The sequence below is a fragment of the Marmota monax genome, unplaced genomic scaffold, assembly GCF_021218885.2.
Source record: "Marmota monax isolate L192 unplaced genomic scaffold, Marmota_monax_Labrador192_F-V1.1 WCK01_AAM20220418_F8-fsc00135, whole genome shotgun sequence".
NCBI lineage: Eukaryota > Metazoa > Chordata > Mammalia > Rodentia > Sciuridae > Marmota > Marmota monax.
In genome coordinates this window covers 4,390,794-4,406,265 of record NW_026694339.1, presented here as the reverse complement: position 1 = coordinate 4,406,265, position 15,472 = coordinate 4,390,794, and the positions used below count along the sequence as shown (strand labels likewise).

The 15,472-nt window shown below is 32.4% G+C and overlaps 1 protein-coding gene across 1 annotated transcript in view; it reads right to left on the bottom strand.

The window, feature by feature from the left end:
• Positions 1-15,472, bottom strand: part of Kif18a (kinesin family member 18A) — a 71,620-nt gene that overhangs the window by 13,712 nt on the left and 42,436 nt on the right. The window contains exon 13 of the mRNA XM_046467510.2: positions 12,569-12,804. Within this exon, the coding sequence (XP_046323466.1) occupies positions 12,569-12,804 (236 nt within the window). The remainder of the gene's footprint in view (positions 1-12,568; positions 12,805-15,472) is intronic.

Sequence of the window (15,472 nt, the reverse complement as noted above, 5' to 3'; positions counted from 1 at the left end):
CAGCTATAAAGCTACATTTTTAACTGGAGAAGGGAGATATCAATCAATAAATTAATTAATATGGTGACAAATGAGTTGCAAATATGAGCTGGTGCAGTAGTACACACCTGTAAACCCCATGGCTCAGGAGGCCAAGGCAGAAGGATTGTGAGTTCAAAGCCAATCTCTAAATTAGCAAAGCCGTAAGCAACTTAGCGAGACCCTGTCTCTAAAATATAAAAAGGAGTTGGGGATGTGGCTCAGTGGTTAAACCCCTGGGTTCAATCCCTGGGACCAAAAAGAAAAAAGAGATAATAAAATATGAAACTGAAACAGATTTTGGTGAGAGATTGAGGAGGTGGGGTGACTTTAACTACAATGGCCAGTGAAGGCCAGTCTAAGAATGGGGACATATGATTTGAATGGCTGTGAAGGAGCCAGCTATATAAAGATAAGGGGAAGGAGGCAGAGGAATAATAAGTATACAGACCCAATAGCAGTAATGAATTCAGCTCAAGGAAGAGACAAGTTATTGTGACTGAAAGTGTAGTAAATTAGAGCAAGTAGAAATGAGAAGAAGCTACGAAGATTGAAAGGAGCCAATTTATCTAAGGATTTATGGACAAAGTAATGTGTTAGATTTATTCTAAGAGCAAAGGGATATTTGTGGAGGACTTTAAATACGGATGTGATGCAATCTGATTGATGTTTTGGAAAAAGACTGGTTGTTGGGTGGAGAATGAAGTTTGAATAGGTATATGTTGATAGAGAAATCAGTAACAAGGCTATTGCTGTAGCTCTTGCAAGAAATAACATTTTGAATGAGAGTGGTAGCAACAGTGATGGAGAGATGTGGGAAGGGTGTTAGAATCAAATGATCAGATAAAAATCATATAGAGTAAACATATTCAATGACATACACAGGTGCCTATGATAGGACAATGAAGAGTTCACAGAAAGGAGTAGTATAGAGTCATCTCTCAGTATGCATGGGGGATTGGTTTTAGGATCACCCTTAAATGCTAAAATCTGCTTGAGTTCCTGTCTAATATAAAATGGTGCAGTATTTGCATATAACATATGCATATCCTCCCATATAATTTAACTCATCTATAGATTACTTATAATACCTAAGACAATGTAAATGATATATAAATAATTTTTATATTGCTTATGAAATGATGACAAGAAAAAAACAGTCTGAACATATTCAGTACAGACACATTTTTTCCTACCAAGTTTTTCTGATCTGAAGTTGGTTGAACCTGTGGAGATGAAACCCAGGGATATGGAGGGATGACTTTATCAATTCTACACAAGTAAATCAATGGAAATCAAGATTTTCTATGAAACCATAAACCTTTTACATACATGATATTCCCTCAAATTTGGGATTCTCTTGTTTTGACATTCCCTTCATCAGGCTTGAGTTCCTGTTCTCTATTCAGGAGCTCTGATCCAAGTAATGATAGGTATCTTGGAATCTGCTTACTTCCCTCTCTAGTTTGGATTCTCCTGGACTTGAGACAGCAGAAAATGTTTGGGATTTGAGGATGAGATTTCTTATTCAGAGATGCTGAGGTAAAAAAGAAAGGAAAGGAGTAAGCACAAGTAAAAGATGGTGCTAGAATAAAAGTAGTAGAGAAGGAAAATGAACTTGGGCTCCTAGGAAGTTACACAAGGGAAAATGGACTTAAGTTTAGTAGAATGATATGGAAAAGGCATCTCTTTAGGTCAGCACTCTACAAATTCATCTCTAGGTATTTCCAAAAACCTAAAACAAAACCAGATTTTCTGTTCTAGAAATTGACATACTATGATTTCAATAACAAGGAATACTACTCCGGTATGTTAATTATTGCATTAAACTTTTATATCCTTAAAAAGAAGTCAATGCATTTTAATCCATGTGTAATCAAGCTTGAAAATGCAATCTTATAATGAATGCATTTGATGGATAGTAAAATCTTTTTGATAGGGAAGTAAGTTAGAAAGACACTGAATACTTGAAGAATCTCTCATCAGAAGAACCAGCACATGGTAGCTATCTTCTTGCATTGTCTCATTTGAAAAACATTCTTACCATAAGAAGACATCAGGCATCTAGTTTACATGCAGATTCCCTTTAAAATGACTATAACACAAAAACAGGAGAAAACTTGCTCCAATGTTGGTCATGGTAGAATAATGGCACACATATATACATATATATATATATATATATATATATATATTTATTTTTTCCCCCAGAATATTAGAAGATTTTCTGAAGGATATTGTGTAGCTAGGACAGGAATAAAGAAAGCCATGAAGGGTCTTAAGTAAAAATTTCTCAAATGAATAAGTGACTAATAAAACTCCCAATGCTTATGGGAACACATGGATTAAAAAAAAAAGAAAGCCATGAAGAAGAATAGCTTGTAATAGTCCCTATGCTTCATTCTTCAGTGCTTTCTCAGGGAGTTAAGTAAAAGACAATGACAGGTGTCACTAAAGTCCCTTAAATTAGGACCAGAGAAGAGGAGGTAGGTGGAATAAAGGAAGAAAAGATAAGGCTGAGAGATATAAAAAAATGACAATACCTGAAGACTAGAAATAGTACTAAGAAGTCCCAAGATAAAGTACTAGCCTAGCTGGGTCACTGCAGAAAGGAATAAACAGAATGTGCCCTCCCTGTGGATCTGTGTAGCTTGCTCCTGTCATTGGTGGCCATATCACATGTGCTTGAGAAGCTCTTGGATGAACAGTCAAAGTGTCCATCTGAGACTATCAATGGCTCTGGTCCCTTTGTGTACTCACTGTGCTACTGGATCTGTGAAAACATTTTCCTCCTCATTTTTTAGTTTTTCAGACAGGGTCTTACTATGTAACCCAGGCTGGTCTCAAACTTGTGGGCTTAAATGATTTTCCTGCCTCAGCCTCCTACGTAGCTGGGACTATAGGTGTGATCCACCATATCTGGCTTTTTCTCCTTAATTTTATAAGTAAAAGTACACTTATAAATAATAGGCAAACGGAAAGTTCACTGCCATCTATCAAAGGAAAATATAAAGGAATGAAAGAATTGGCACACAAAACTGGCCTTCTGATAATCCAGATGCCAAGTTCTCCTCCACTATAAAATGCTGAATCCCTACCACAGGAAAAATTCAATTAGGCAATGACTAAATAAAACATGAAACATTCACAGTTACACTGTTATTTAAAACCATATTTTAAAGATTTGATGATGCTATGGGAAATGCTTGTTCAATGAGGTAGCATATAAATTTTATATGATCATAATTTTGACAAAACAAAGCAAAACCCAACAAAAACCAAACCAAAGCATATATGAACAAGTGCCACAAAAAAGGGGATAAGTCACAGAAACAGCAGAAGAAAATATGCCATAATTCGTCAACATATTAGGGTATAGGTTTGAAAATTGAGAGTGATTTTTTCTTCATTATTTTATATAATAAAATATATACTGCTTCCATAAAAATTATAAATGATAAACAACAAAACAGAAACAATGTCTGAGGTGGGAGAATGTTAAGAAGCCAATAAGAAACCAGAACTTTCAAGTCTCAGAAGGTCTTAGTAACTAGTGGCATGAAGTAGTCTCAGAAAGCATAGGGCAAAGGTTAAAAAAAAAAAAAAAAAGGAGAATTGGCTTAAAGTCTGCATAAAGAAGCTGGATCCTCAGGTTACCTTTACCCCATCACCATAACTATCACCTACATTGCCAGGTGACTATACCTTTGTTATCCTGTTAAAAGACATGAGATTTTACTCTTTAGACAGGTTATAGACATGGAGCCACCATGTATACAGAGATTAAGTAATATATGAACAGTGAATATATGCAAAATTTTCCTAGTTCTATAAATGAAGGTAGCTGGACTTACATACTCCCTAAATCAGAGTTCTTTTTAAGTGAACTATAAAAATGAAAAAGGTATATAGATACTGGTATTTGAAGGTCCCCCCAAATTCACTAAATTTTCTGGAGACCACTACAAAGCAAAGCTTTACTTAATGAATCCAACCCTAATCTTTATTAATAATTATTCATTAATAGTTTAGGAAACACTTAAAAATATCTAAAAGATACATTAAAGGACCTTCTTGAACACTAAAAATGTGCAAATTTTGATAAAGTTATTTAGTGTTCTCTGGGTTTAATTCCTAGCACCACACAAGAGCATACTGCCCAAAGAAACAAAAAATGCATGCAACATATTTGACACAGGGTTTAGAATTCATGTATGTATATGTATTTCTATGCATATGTTTGTAAGTTTAAGAAAAACAACTCAAAATAATTAAGAGATTAACAAAAAAAAATTAAGCAAAGGAAATGAACAGGTAATTCAGAACTAATTACAATTAGACAATGAGTACATAAAAATGTTCACTTTTTCATCAACTTATTTATTTATTTATTTATTATTTTACTTATTTTTGGGTACTGGGGATTGAACTCAGGGGCACTCAACCACTGTGCCACACCTTCAGCCCTATTTTGGATTATATATAGAGACAGGGTTGCATTGAGTTGCTTAGTGCCTTGCTGTTGCTGAGGCTGGCTTTGAACTTGTGATCTTCCTGTCTCAGCCTTAAGAGCCACTGGGATTACAGGCATGTGCCACTGTGCCTGGCTGGCTTAACTTTTTGACTATCAGTAAAGTTATAAACAGTTTCCTGATGGGGAGAGGGAAGATGTGATAATTGCTATAATAGTGAAATTCTAAATAGTAATGAAAATGAAAAGGAATAAAATGCAGGCTAAGGAGAGATGACTCATTAAAGGGAAAGTTACATAAAAAGGGTAGTATTTAAAATGGATTTTCAATATGTAGAAGGATTTAATAAGTTGGCATGTGAGATGGAGATAGAGGAAGCAACATTTGGGATTAAGAAGAAAGCTTGGAAACTGCAGAAGTAAGGAATAGAAAGCATATTTAAAAGAAGGTTGGGAAACCAGGTGCTGGATGGAAGTGTGTCTATAGCTTGATAGGACAGGGAGGGCCTTTGAAAGCTTCCTAAAAGCCCCACACTTTATTAAGAAAATACTTTGGTGGCATTGTGAAAGGTAGACTGTAGAAGAGAATGACAAGTACATGGAAACTAGATGTCACTATAATTATTCATTCCTCATGACAAATTTTCTTAAATGTTTCAAAGTAAATTGAATTAAGTAATAAAAAATCTTATTTTTCCTCTTTTTAATTTTAAAATAAATCTCTAAGGTATATACTAACTGGCAATTCATGTGGTTTCTTACATAAGAGGGTTCAATATTCAATTTTTAGCTTTCTGAAATATTTTATAGATGGTTCTCTTAAACAAAGACTAGATAATTTATCACTAATGAGTTTAAAGTCCCTCTCTTAAAAAACAGGCAGGCCTTTTGGGGTCATCTTTTGATGTGCCACATCGTGTGTTCTGAATGATTTCACCCAGAGGTACTAATTTATCAAAAGCTTAAGACTGCAAATGTTAAAAGATTTACAGGGCTGTACGTTAGTGTAAAAAGCAGAATGCAGTATTAAGCATGAGTCACAGCCTGCAAAATAGGGTTCAAGACAGTAAGACATTGATGAATGGGATGAGATCTAATTGAGATTTGGTACAAAATGATGACAAAGATTCTTTTGCTAAGATTCCTGTTAATATGTACATGAGCAAGTATTTTGGGAAACTAGGCTTAATCAAAATTAGGCAGCAAAGTTCTAAAGTGAAATCAAGTATTAATATATGCATTTCAGTAAATACTTGTAGGCTACGAATTATGATACAATTACTGTACTAAGCATAAAATTTGGATTCTTTTTAACAGCCTCGTGACTCGGGGAATTCATAGTTATAAATCATACAAGTGAATGATTTGAACTATTTGAAGAAATGTATAAAGTTAAGGTACCACACCAAATTAACTAAACAAGCATTTTACAATGCATTTATGATGTTATTGTGGTTATTGCTGTATTAGTTCCAACACAGACAATATCAGCTATATGCAAAATAATACAAAGAAGAATACATTTCTCATGTACTAAGGATGCATTATAGTCTTTTCAATTAATCCAGAACTTTGAATAGTAAATCAGCCATAATCTTCTGATATTTGTCTCTGCGGGAAATAGTAGTCACAATACTATCTACTCAGTTTCATTCTCCCTGTGTTCACAGTTATTTAAGATGTGTGTGTGGGGGAAGAACAATGCAAAGATCCTTTGATTTATACAATATTCACTTGTAGATCAACAATTAAATACTGTCTCAAGTACTTGGGAACCAAAGGTCAAATGAAATGCATTTCAGGCAATAAGCATGACTTACATCTATTGGCAATGGCCAAATTTTGTTGTCAAATGGGAAAGAATTGGGAAGATTTATTACAAAACACTTTGCGATCTTATATTTGTTATATGTAGTATAGAATTCCTATTTTTTTTTATAAGAAATTTCCTTCTATTCAAGTAATTTTAGGGGGAACTTAGGTAGGAATTCTGTACTCAATCAGAATATCTGTATTATAAGACTGGTTCCTACTAGTCTTTTATTGTGCATTGAGATAAAAATCACTGACATAGGGTGCAAAATTTTTTAAAAAAGGAAAGGTTAGAGACAGAAATATTACTAAATGTGAGTTTCCAGATGGATAATGAGGAAATCTTGACTTTTCATTTAATGTCAGAAATTTTATCAGTTCCATAAATAAACATTGCCGTCAGCACCCCCATCTTGTACAGTACTCAGTGAGTGTGCTTTCTGTTTTCTAGACCTAAAATAGGTGCATATTTTAGGCCAAATCAATAGATAAGTAGTTTGGAGGCAGATTTTAAGTCCCATAAATACCTACTCAAAATTCTAAAGTATTTAAATTAACCAGAGTTTAAAAGTTAGTTTTTCTCCTGAATAAGATGTAATATGTTTATTAGTGTAAGAAAAATAAAAAGTAGTCCACATAACAAAAACAAAATATTATATTTACAAAAATCTTAAATAACAAATGTACAGGAAACATATGAAGAAAACTTTACTGAGGAACATAAAAAAGATATGAAGAGTGAGAAGATTTGATAGTGGGAAAATATAAAGACATAATTAATTTGTCAATTTTTAAAAGGCTATTTCTTTAGAGGCAGAAAAAAAAAACTATGTTAACAATCACTACTTAGGTACAGCAAAGAATTCTTTAAAAACAATAATGAAGAGGGATAAGTACTGCCACAGATAAAAAAAAAATACTATGATGTATCAACAATTGAAATAATAGCTACCACCAGCCCTAGAAAGATAAACAGACAAAAAAAAAAAAAAAAGGAATGGAAATTCAATAAACAGAATTGCATATGACTATTCAAAAACACACAAACACATGCATATACCCAGACAAGAATGACAGATTCCTTTAAGAAAATAAAATTGTATTCTTACCCATCATCTTCTACCAAAAATAAATTAGAAGAAAATAAATGGAAGGGGAAATTAAAACTTATGGTTGAGAAGGCCTTTTGAAGAATGATTCCAAAAGCATTGAGGAAAAAAGACTTTACTACACGAAAGCTTTAAGATTCAGCATAAGAAGGACATTTCAAAGTTAACACCAAATGATTAACTGCACCTTGTATACTAGAGGAAAGAGTTAATATCCTATGGTGATTTCATCCAGGACTATGGCTTTAAATATCCTCTAAATGTTAACAACCTTCAAATTTGTATTTCAGCTTAGACTTCTCTCTTGAACTTCAAATTCTTAACTGCCTGTTTGATGTCTCCACTTGGATATATCTTAGACAAATATAACCTGCCCATAACTGAACTCTTATTAATTTTTTACCACCTCTACTCAGTAAATGTGTTCCACCTGAATCTTCCCCATCTCTTCTTTTAAGGTGACTCCATTATTTCAGACTGCAAGTTCAAAATGTTGGAGACTTCTTAGACCTTTCCTTCTCTTATATTTCTCATATCCTGACATTCTTTCTCTCATATCCTAAATCCAATTTGCCAGGAAATCCTGCTGGCTCCACACTTAAAATATATTAGAATCTGCCTACTTCTTATTATCTCCACTACTACAAAACTTGTCTAACTTATCTCCATTTTCATTTGCATTATTGCGGTAGCCACCTAATGTTTCAACCCTTATCAGACTACAATATATTCACAAGACAGCAGTGAGAGGAACCTTTTAAAATGTGGTTGAACTACATACTAAATTTCTGCTGAGATCATGCTATAGCTCTGTTTCATTCCAAGTAAAATACTAGCTCCTTACAATAAACTGCAAGGCTCTATGTCATTTCCCTTCCTTCCCTTTATCAGTTTGATCTTATCATTCATTATCTACTTCCCTTCTCTTTACCTTTGTAGCAGTTATATCCTCCTTGATATTCTTAAAGTATTAGAGATTTTGCACTGCTTACTTCTTCTAAGGCTTCTCCTTAGATATTTACATAGATAACTCTCTGAACTACTTCAGGTTTTGTGAGTAAGATCTACCTGACCATGCTATTTAAAAGAGCAAACTCAAAAACGTGACCAAAATAAGAGAAAAAAGCACAAGGGAATTCCATGAAAATAGAATAAAGATCAGTGGAGTAGACAGAAGGGGATGATCAAGGGGGAGGAAGAGGAAGGAACAATGGAATGAATCCGACCAAACTTTCCTGTGTGTGTGTGTGTGTGTACAAAACACAGTGAATTTCACCTTTATGTATATCTATAATGCACTAATTAAAAAAAAAAAAAAAAATATATATATATATATATATATATATATATAAATAGAGGAAAGATCACAAAAGAAGAAGAAAGGGGAAAGGGAGAAAGAGGAGGGGAGGAAAAAGCTAGTCCTAGGGACTGAATTGGAACAAATTATATTTCATGCTTGTATAATAATGTCAAAATGAATATTAATATTATGTATAACTAAAATAAGCTAATTAAAAAAAGCAAACTCCCAGCTCCCACTCTTAAATTCTCTTCTTTTCTAAGATTGTTTAATGGACTAATTTACTGTCTTTTTCCATTAGAAAATAAGCTTCACCCGGGAAGAGTTTTACAGAATGTATTCCTTAGCATCAAATAAGTACCTAGAACACAATAGAAATGCAATATTGTTAAGTAAATGAATAAATATAAGTAGTTTCTGTGAACAAGAAACAATTAAAAAAATACCAGAAAAAAGTTCAAATGATGGGAAGAAATAAAACTAGATAAAAATGGAAATGACAGTAATAATGACTTAAACTGACAATCAACAAGTAATTAGCAAAGACAAAACAGTGAGAAACTCAGATTTAAAAAGACTTAATATATACAAAGTATGGCCATTGTTTGGATCCTAATTTGAACAAATCGTAGAAACAAATCACTTGCAGTGACAACAGGGAAATTTTAACACCAATTAGATATTTGACATTATTAGGAGTGAAGAAAATATTGGCATTATACTTTCTTTTAGAAACACTTGATGTAAATGGAAGAAATGATATGTGTCTGAAAATTACATCAAAGTAATTAATCCAATGGAGGACCTGAGGCGGAAGAAATCAGATGGGGTTCTCAAGGCTAGACATGAGCTGGGGATTTCTCAATGAGGCTCAATACTGAAATCTTTGTGCATATATGTGTTTGTAATTATTTGATTTTCTAAAACTAAAAACTGCCACATTTTAACATCAAAAGCCTGTGACGCTAAAAGGAGAAAACTCTGTCTTATATTGTTTATGGGAATTAAAACTGGTAATCATATAGCAGAGAGAAGTTACTAATATCTTAGAAATGTATATTTCAAGCTGAAAAAATATACATGTATGTTGAGTCAAAATTTCCACTTCTAGGAATTTATCATAGAGATAATCAGACATAAGCACTAAGATAAATGTACACATTCTTTCACTAAAATATTATTCATAATAATAAAAATTTACCAAACAACCTAAATGCCCAATAATAGAGGCTAAAATAATTCTGGTTAATGTCACCAGACTAAAAAGCACGTGTGTGTATGAGTTTGTGCTGTACAAAATATTGTAGCTAATCTAGTAAATGTTTTTAAGCATACTTAAGGCATTTGGGGAAAAAAATGAAATATCACTGCATTTAATATTTTTGAAATGTTGTGATAAAACCACTTAATATCTGTTCATGAGAGTATATATAAAGGGAAAGATTAATGGCACAGGTATAAGTTTAAGATAAATATACATTTTTGATGCATATTAAGTTAAACCTTTTCAATTTTACTTTTAAAATTTGTTAAGACTACCATTTATAATATAATTTTAGTAATGGATGTTATCTGGATTTTTTTTGATTTTTCTAGAAATGCAAACATATTTGTGCTTTTTTAATGAATTTATTTCAATATTCTAAGGCTAAGAAAAATAAAATGTTTATAAGTGGTTTCATATGCATATTTCCTGCTATTCTCTTTGACTCTATTCATAATGCATAATTTATGAAATGAATAAAACATATGAAGCACATAGTTAATCTATGAAGTCATTTGGAGAAAACAGTAAAGTAACAAAACAAGAACTAAACATAAAAACCAAACTAAACCCTCTTAGGTTCCCCAAAGACAACACATATTTATAAAATGTAACATGACTTCAAATAGTCTTTGCTTTTGAAAATATTATGAAATAGAATTAAATCAAATAAGTGTTTTGTTTTATTCTTGACAAGTATAGTCTGCGCAATTATATGGCATATGAAATATGGACTTTTAAATAAGGAATAATGACTATAAACTAGCAGGTGGCCAATATTTCTCTCTTTGTGTTAAAACCCTGTTTCCTTTTCCAACATCTTGAATACATAACAAAAGAATCAGGCCCCCAAAATATAAGAGAATCTGAAAAAAATCTTAAATTTTGCTTTCCAAAGTTCTCAACTAGGTCAGGTCTAATTACAATAATGCTTATTAAAAGAAAAAGATGATGTATGTATGTATATGTATACATTATTTTTATTTTTTCAGAAAATGTGCCTAACTTCCCTATCACCTTAATGTAAAAACATAATATAGGGAACTGCAGCTGTTAATAAAGTTGTAGCTAATTGTACCAAGATGTGCTAATGTTTCTTCTGAAGGTAACTAAAAACTCTGGAGAAAATATAAAAAGAACATTTGAAGGCACTGGGTTGCTAACAAGACTGTGAAGAAACATAGATATCAGCAGGAAATTGGAGGCTTAGGAGGGTAATTTCTGAAACTGCAGCTAGCTTTCCCCTGAGGAAAACTTTGCTGAAGCTAGAGTAGATGGCAGAAAAACTTTGCAACATTGAAAATGGGTGACAATAGGCTTCGTTTTACCAGATCCCCAGAAAAACTCTCTATAATGGATAATATAGAAAGATTTGAGAACACATCTTAAAAATCCAGTATACTTAAAGCACTAGTGAACTACACTAAATAAAAAAAGTAGCATCAAATGAACAAAATTATAAAAAAAAACCCCAAATAAACAAAGTATATAAAACAGAAGATGATATAATCCCACTAGTAATCTGAGAGTTACAAATTTTAAAAGAATGTATGTTAGCATTAGGATTGTTATTAGGTGAGGATGAACAGGTACTCTCATACATACTAAGTACAAAGTGTAATATCCCTTATCCAAAATGCTTGGGACAAGAATTGTTTCAGATTTTCTTTTGGATTTTGGATTACTTGAATAGAAGTTGAGCATCTCTAATATGAAGATATGATCCAAAATTCAAAACATTAGTGCTAAAAAAGTTTTAGATTCAGAAGCATTTTAGAATTTTAGGTATTCAGGTTAGGGATGCTCAATCTGTATAGGAAAATATTTTTTGGACACCGGTTTGATACAGGATATATTTTGTCTTTTAACCCAGTAAGTAAGCTTCTAGGAATATGCTACACATGCACAGATGGGAATAAGCAGGTCTATTCTCTGTTGTACTGTTCACTAGAACACTGGTTAAGTAATTTATGGTACGACTATCTATTCTCTAGATTCTCAAAAATATTCATAATAAAAAAGCTACAGGCAGTATTCTCTCCCTCTCACATATATAAACAAGCAGAGCAAAGATAACTAAACTGTTAATATTAATTATCTCAAAGAACATAAGATTGGGGCTCTGGGAAGAATAGAAAAGGACATTCTACTTCTTATGTTAATATTCTACACTTGCTCAATTTTTTTAAAACCAAAATTGTGTGTTAGTTTTACAATTGATATGCCAATAGGAAAACAGCAAATTCTACATTGTTTGTTGATCTCAAGAACACTGATTATTAGATATTATAAAACATAGTATTATTAATGCTAATCTTTATTATTAATTTTAAATAAAGATGGGAAATAAAATTATTCAATCAAAAATAGGTAAAATGGATTTTATAGCTACAGCTATTTAGAACAACATTGCACACTTGCTCTTAGATCTTAGGAAGATAGTTGTTAATTAATATTACTTTGAACTAATTTCCTTGTTTATTCTCACAAAATAACAGTCTACTAAAAATTAACTCTTCTGTAGATTGAAGATATAAAAAATCTCTTAAGGAATAATGCTAGTATTTACTTAATAAAACAAAAGCCATACTTACAACAAGGAATAGATTGAATTGGTCCAAGTTGTGGAAAGGTCATAAAAGCAGAAATTCCTGGCAGATCATTTTGGTTTGGATGTTCAATAGTTTGATCAGCCCAAACCACTACTTTTTTCCTTTCTACTAAATGTTCAATTTCTGTGAACTCAGATTCAAAAGCAGCATTCGATAGGCCAGCTTCTTTCAATGTGTAGTACTGTTTTCTTAGGGTTGGAAGTAAAGCATTCAATACTCTATGTAGAGAAGGTGACAAAAAAGGAGAGATAAATAAAGTTTAAATAACACTACGGTTCTTTTATATATAACACCAAAAATATTAGTATATCATTAAGATGATTTCTTGTTTCTTTTCTTTTACAATGTTACTTCAATCAAATAACTGAACATATACTTAATACATCATTTATAGAGTAGAAAGAGTATCAGATGGAAATTATGAGAAAGAATTAGGTTCTTTTCTCAGTTTTCATACACTTCTGTATAATCTGGGACAAAGCACAAACTGAAGTCTCTCCTCTATGAAGTGAAGGGCAACCAGACAGTCATTACTTATTATAGACTGTTCTGAAGACTAAATGAGTATGTAAATTGTAGATAAAAGCTTTTTATAAAACAATGTAATTTACAAACCACATGTAACATAAAATGAAATAACTAAAAGCGATGGCTTTCGGAATGAGATTCAGAGCGGTTTCAAGAAGAAGAGTTCTAGAAAAGGTTGTTGGATATGAGGAATGTTTAAGGCATTGAATTCTTGGCTCTGATTCAAAACAAAACAAACAATAAAAATTCCAAAAAGTTCCAAAAATGTGAAACTTGAATTTTCCCCATACCATGCACTCTGTTGAATCTGTAAAATGAAAAGGATGCATGGTGTATTCTGGTGTAGCCTCTCACCATTTCACAGATCCTCTCTCCAGTACTTGTTTGAGCATTGCTCACTTCACATCTCATTCATGTACTGTGAAGTTAGATGTGCAAGGGCTGCATCTATACTGGAGAGGCACAGACCTTTTTTTTTTTTCTCTTATCATTATTTCTTATACAATGCAGTATAACAACTATTTATATAGCAGGAGGTATTATAAGTATTCAAGAGATGATTTAAAATATATGGAAGGATATGTAGTTTATATACAAATACTATGCCATTTTATATGAGCTTATATGAGGAAATTAAGCGTTGAGGATTTTGGTATCATAAGGGATTCAGAACCAGTTTCCTGATAATGTTGATAGACAGTTGTATAGGGGAAAATTACTAACAAAAAAAGTAAATAAAATAATTATTTGAGTACCAAATCAGGTATAGTTCCTTTGTATCCATGGATAATTGGTTCCATGATAACCCAATCCCAAACCCCAAATTTGTCACCTGTTCATGTTCAGTATAGACATACCATTACAGGTCTAACTGCATAGTAATGTGAATGAGATATGAAATGAACGAGTACCAGAGAGACTAAGGCCCTAAGAAATGAAGAGAGGCTACAGCAGAGTATATCTCTATATCCTTACAGTTCTTGGAACTGTACTATGCAGTTAACATATTAGGTCTGAGATTGCTAAGAAATGCTTGCTTCTAAGGTTGATGCTTAGCTGGCCTCTTGTTAGATTTTTCCCATTATTTCTAGAACTGATATGATGAGTGGCTCACTAGCTTTATGCTTAATGCCTGCTTTCCTTTTGAAAAGTCAAATTTTGGTATATGCTAGGCAGAGGGTGCCTACGAGATCAGCTTGCAATAAAAACCCAAGGAACGGAATCTCTAAAGAGCATCCAAAGTAGATATTTCATACTTGTCTTGTCACAACTTCTTGCTGGAAGAATTAAGCATATCCTGTCACTCTACTGGAATAAGATTCTTAAAACCTTGTGCCCTGTCTTCTCAAAACTTAGCCCCATACACTTTTTCCTTGTGCTCATTTTACTTTGTATCCTTTTGCTATAATAACTGATAGTTTTGAGAACAACTATATGGGAAATATCGAGTCCTAGTACATCAATGAACTTGGAAGTGATCTTGGGACTCATGACAGGCTCGGATTATGTTGTATTATAATCTATTTTCATATATAAGAAAAGTAACCTTAGCTTTGCAAAGTTACATAATTTCTGGAAGACTATATTGCTAATATAAGCAAGAATCAAGACTGATTCCATAACTCATATCTTTCTACTATGCCAAATTTTATGTGATGCTCTGGCTCACCAGTTCTTTAATAAGTTAGAAACTCCCTGCGCCCCTGCATTTTAAAATATTAATCTATGTGTTTGACCTAGCAAATATAATATAATATGGTTAAATTAAAGTCTCTTTGATGACTTTAACTCTTGCAGGTGGTCTGAGTGCTAGCAAATGAATATTTCACATCTGCTCTAGGTACAGATAGAGAAAGTATGGGGAGATTAGCTTCAGCTTCCTGTCATAGAAGAATACTCCTGGAAGTTTTTATTTCTTTTTTAAAAGTAGCCATCTAATATGACTTCTTCTTCTAAATAAAAAATGCAGATAATTAATCACCAGTCATTCAAGAACACTAGTTGAATACAAGATGATTTTTAGAATGGCAGAAGACCCTTAGAGAAATAAATTTCTCATTTTCACAGAGCAAAGTGCTGCTGAAGGAGCTGAATGGCTTATCTAAGGTGCAAAAAAAAAAAAAAAAAAAAGCCATTTTCTTTTTAGATTATATCTCATAAACTAAATGACTAAGATGTTACTATTGAGCTATTTGAGCTAGCACAAATATCACAAAAAGCATCAAATAAAAGAGTACAATGTACAAACTGGGACACCTGATATTTCACAACTTTTAACAACAAAAAAATCATTCTGAAATAATGAATAATTAACAATTGTCTACTTAAAAATTCAATTGGTGTTACTAGCAATTGCTT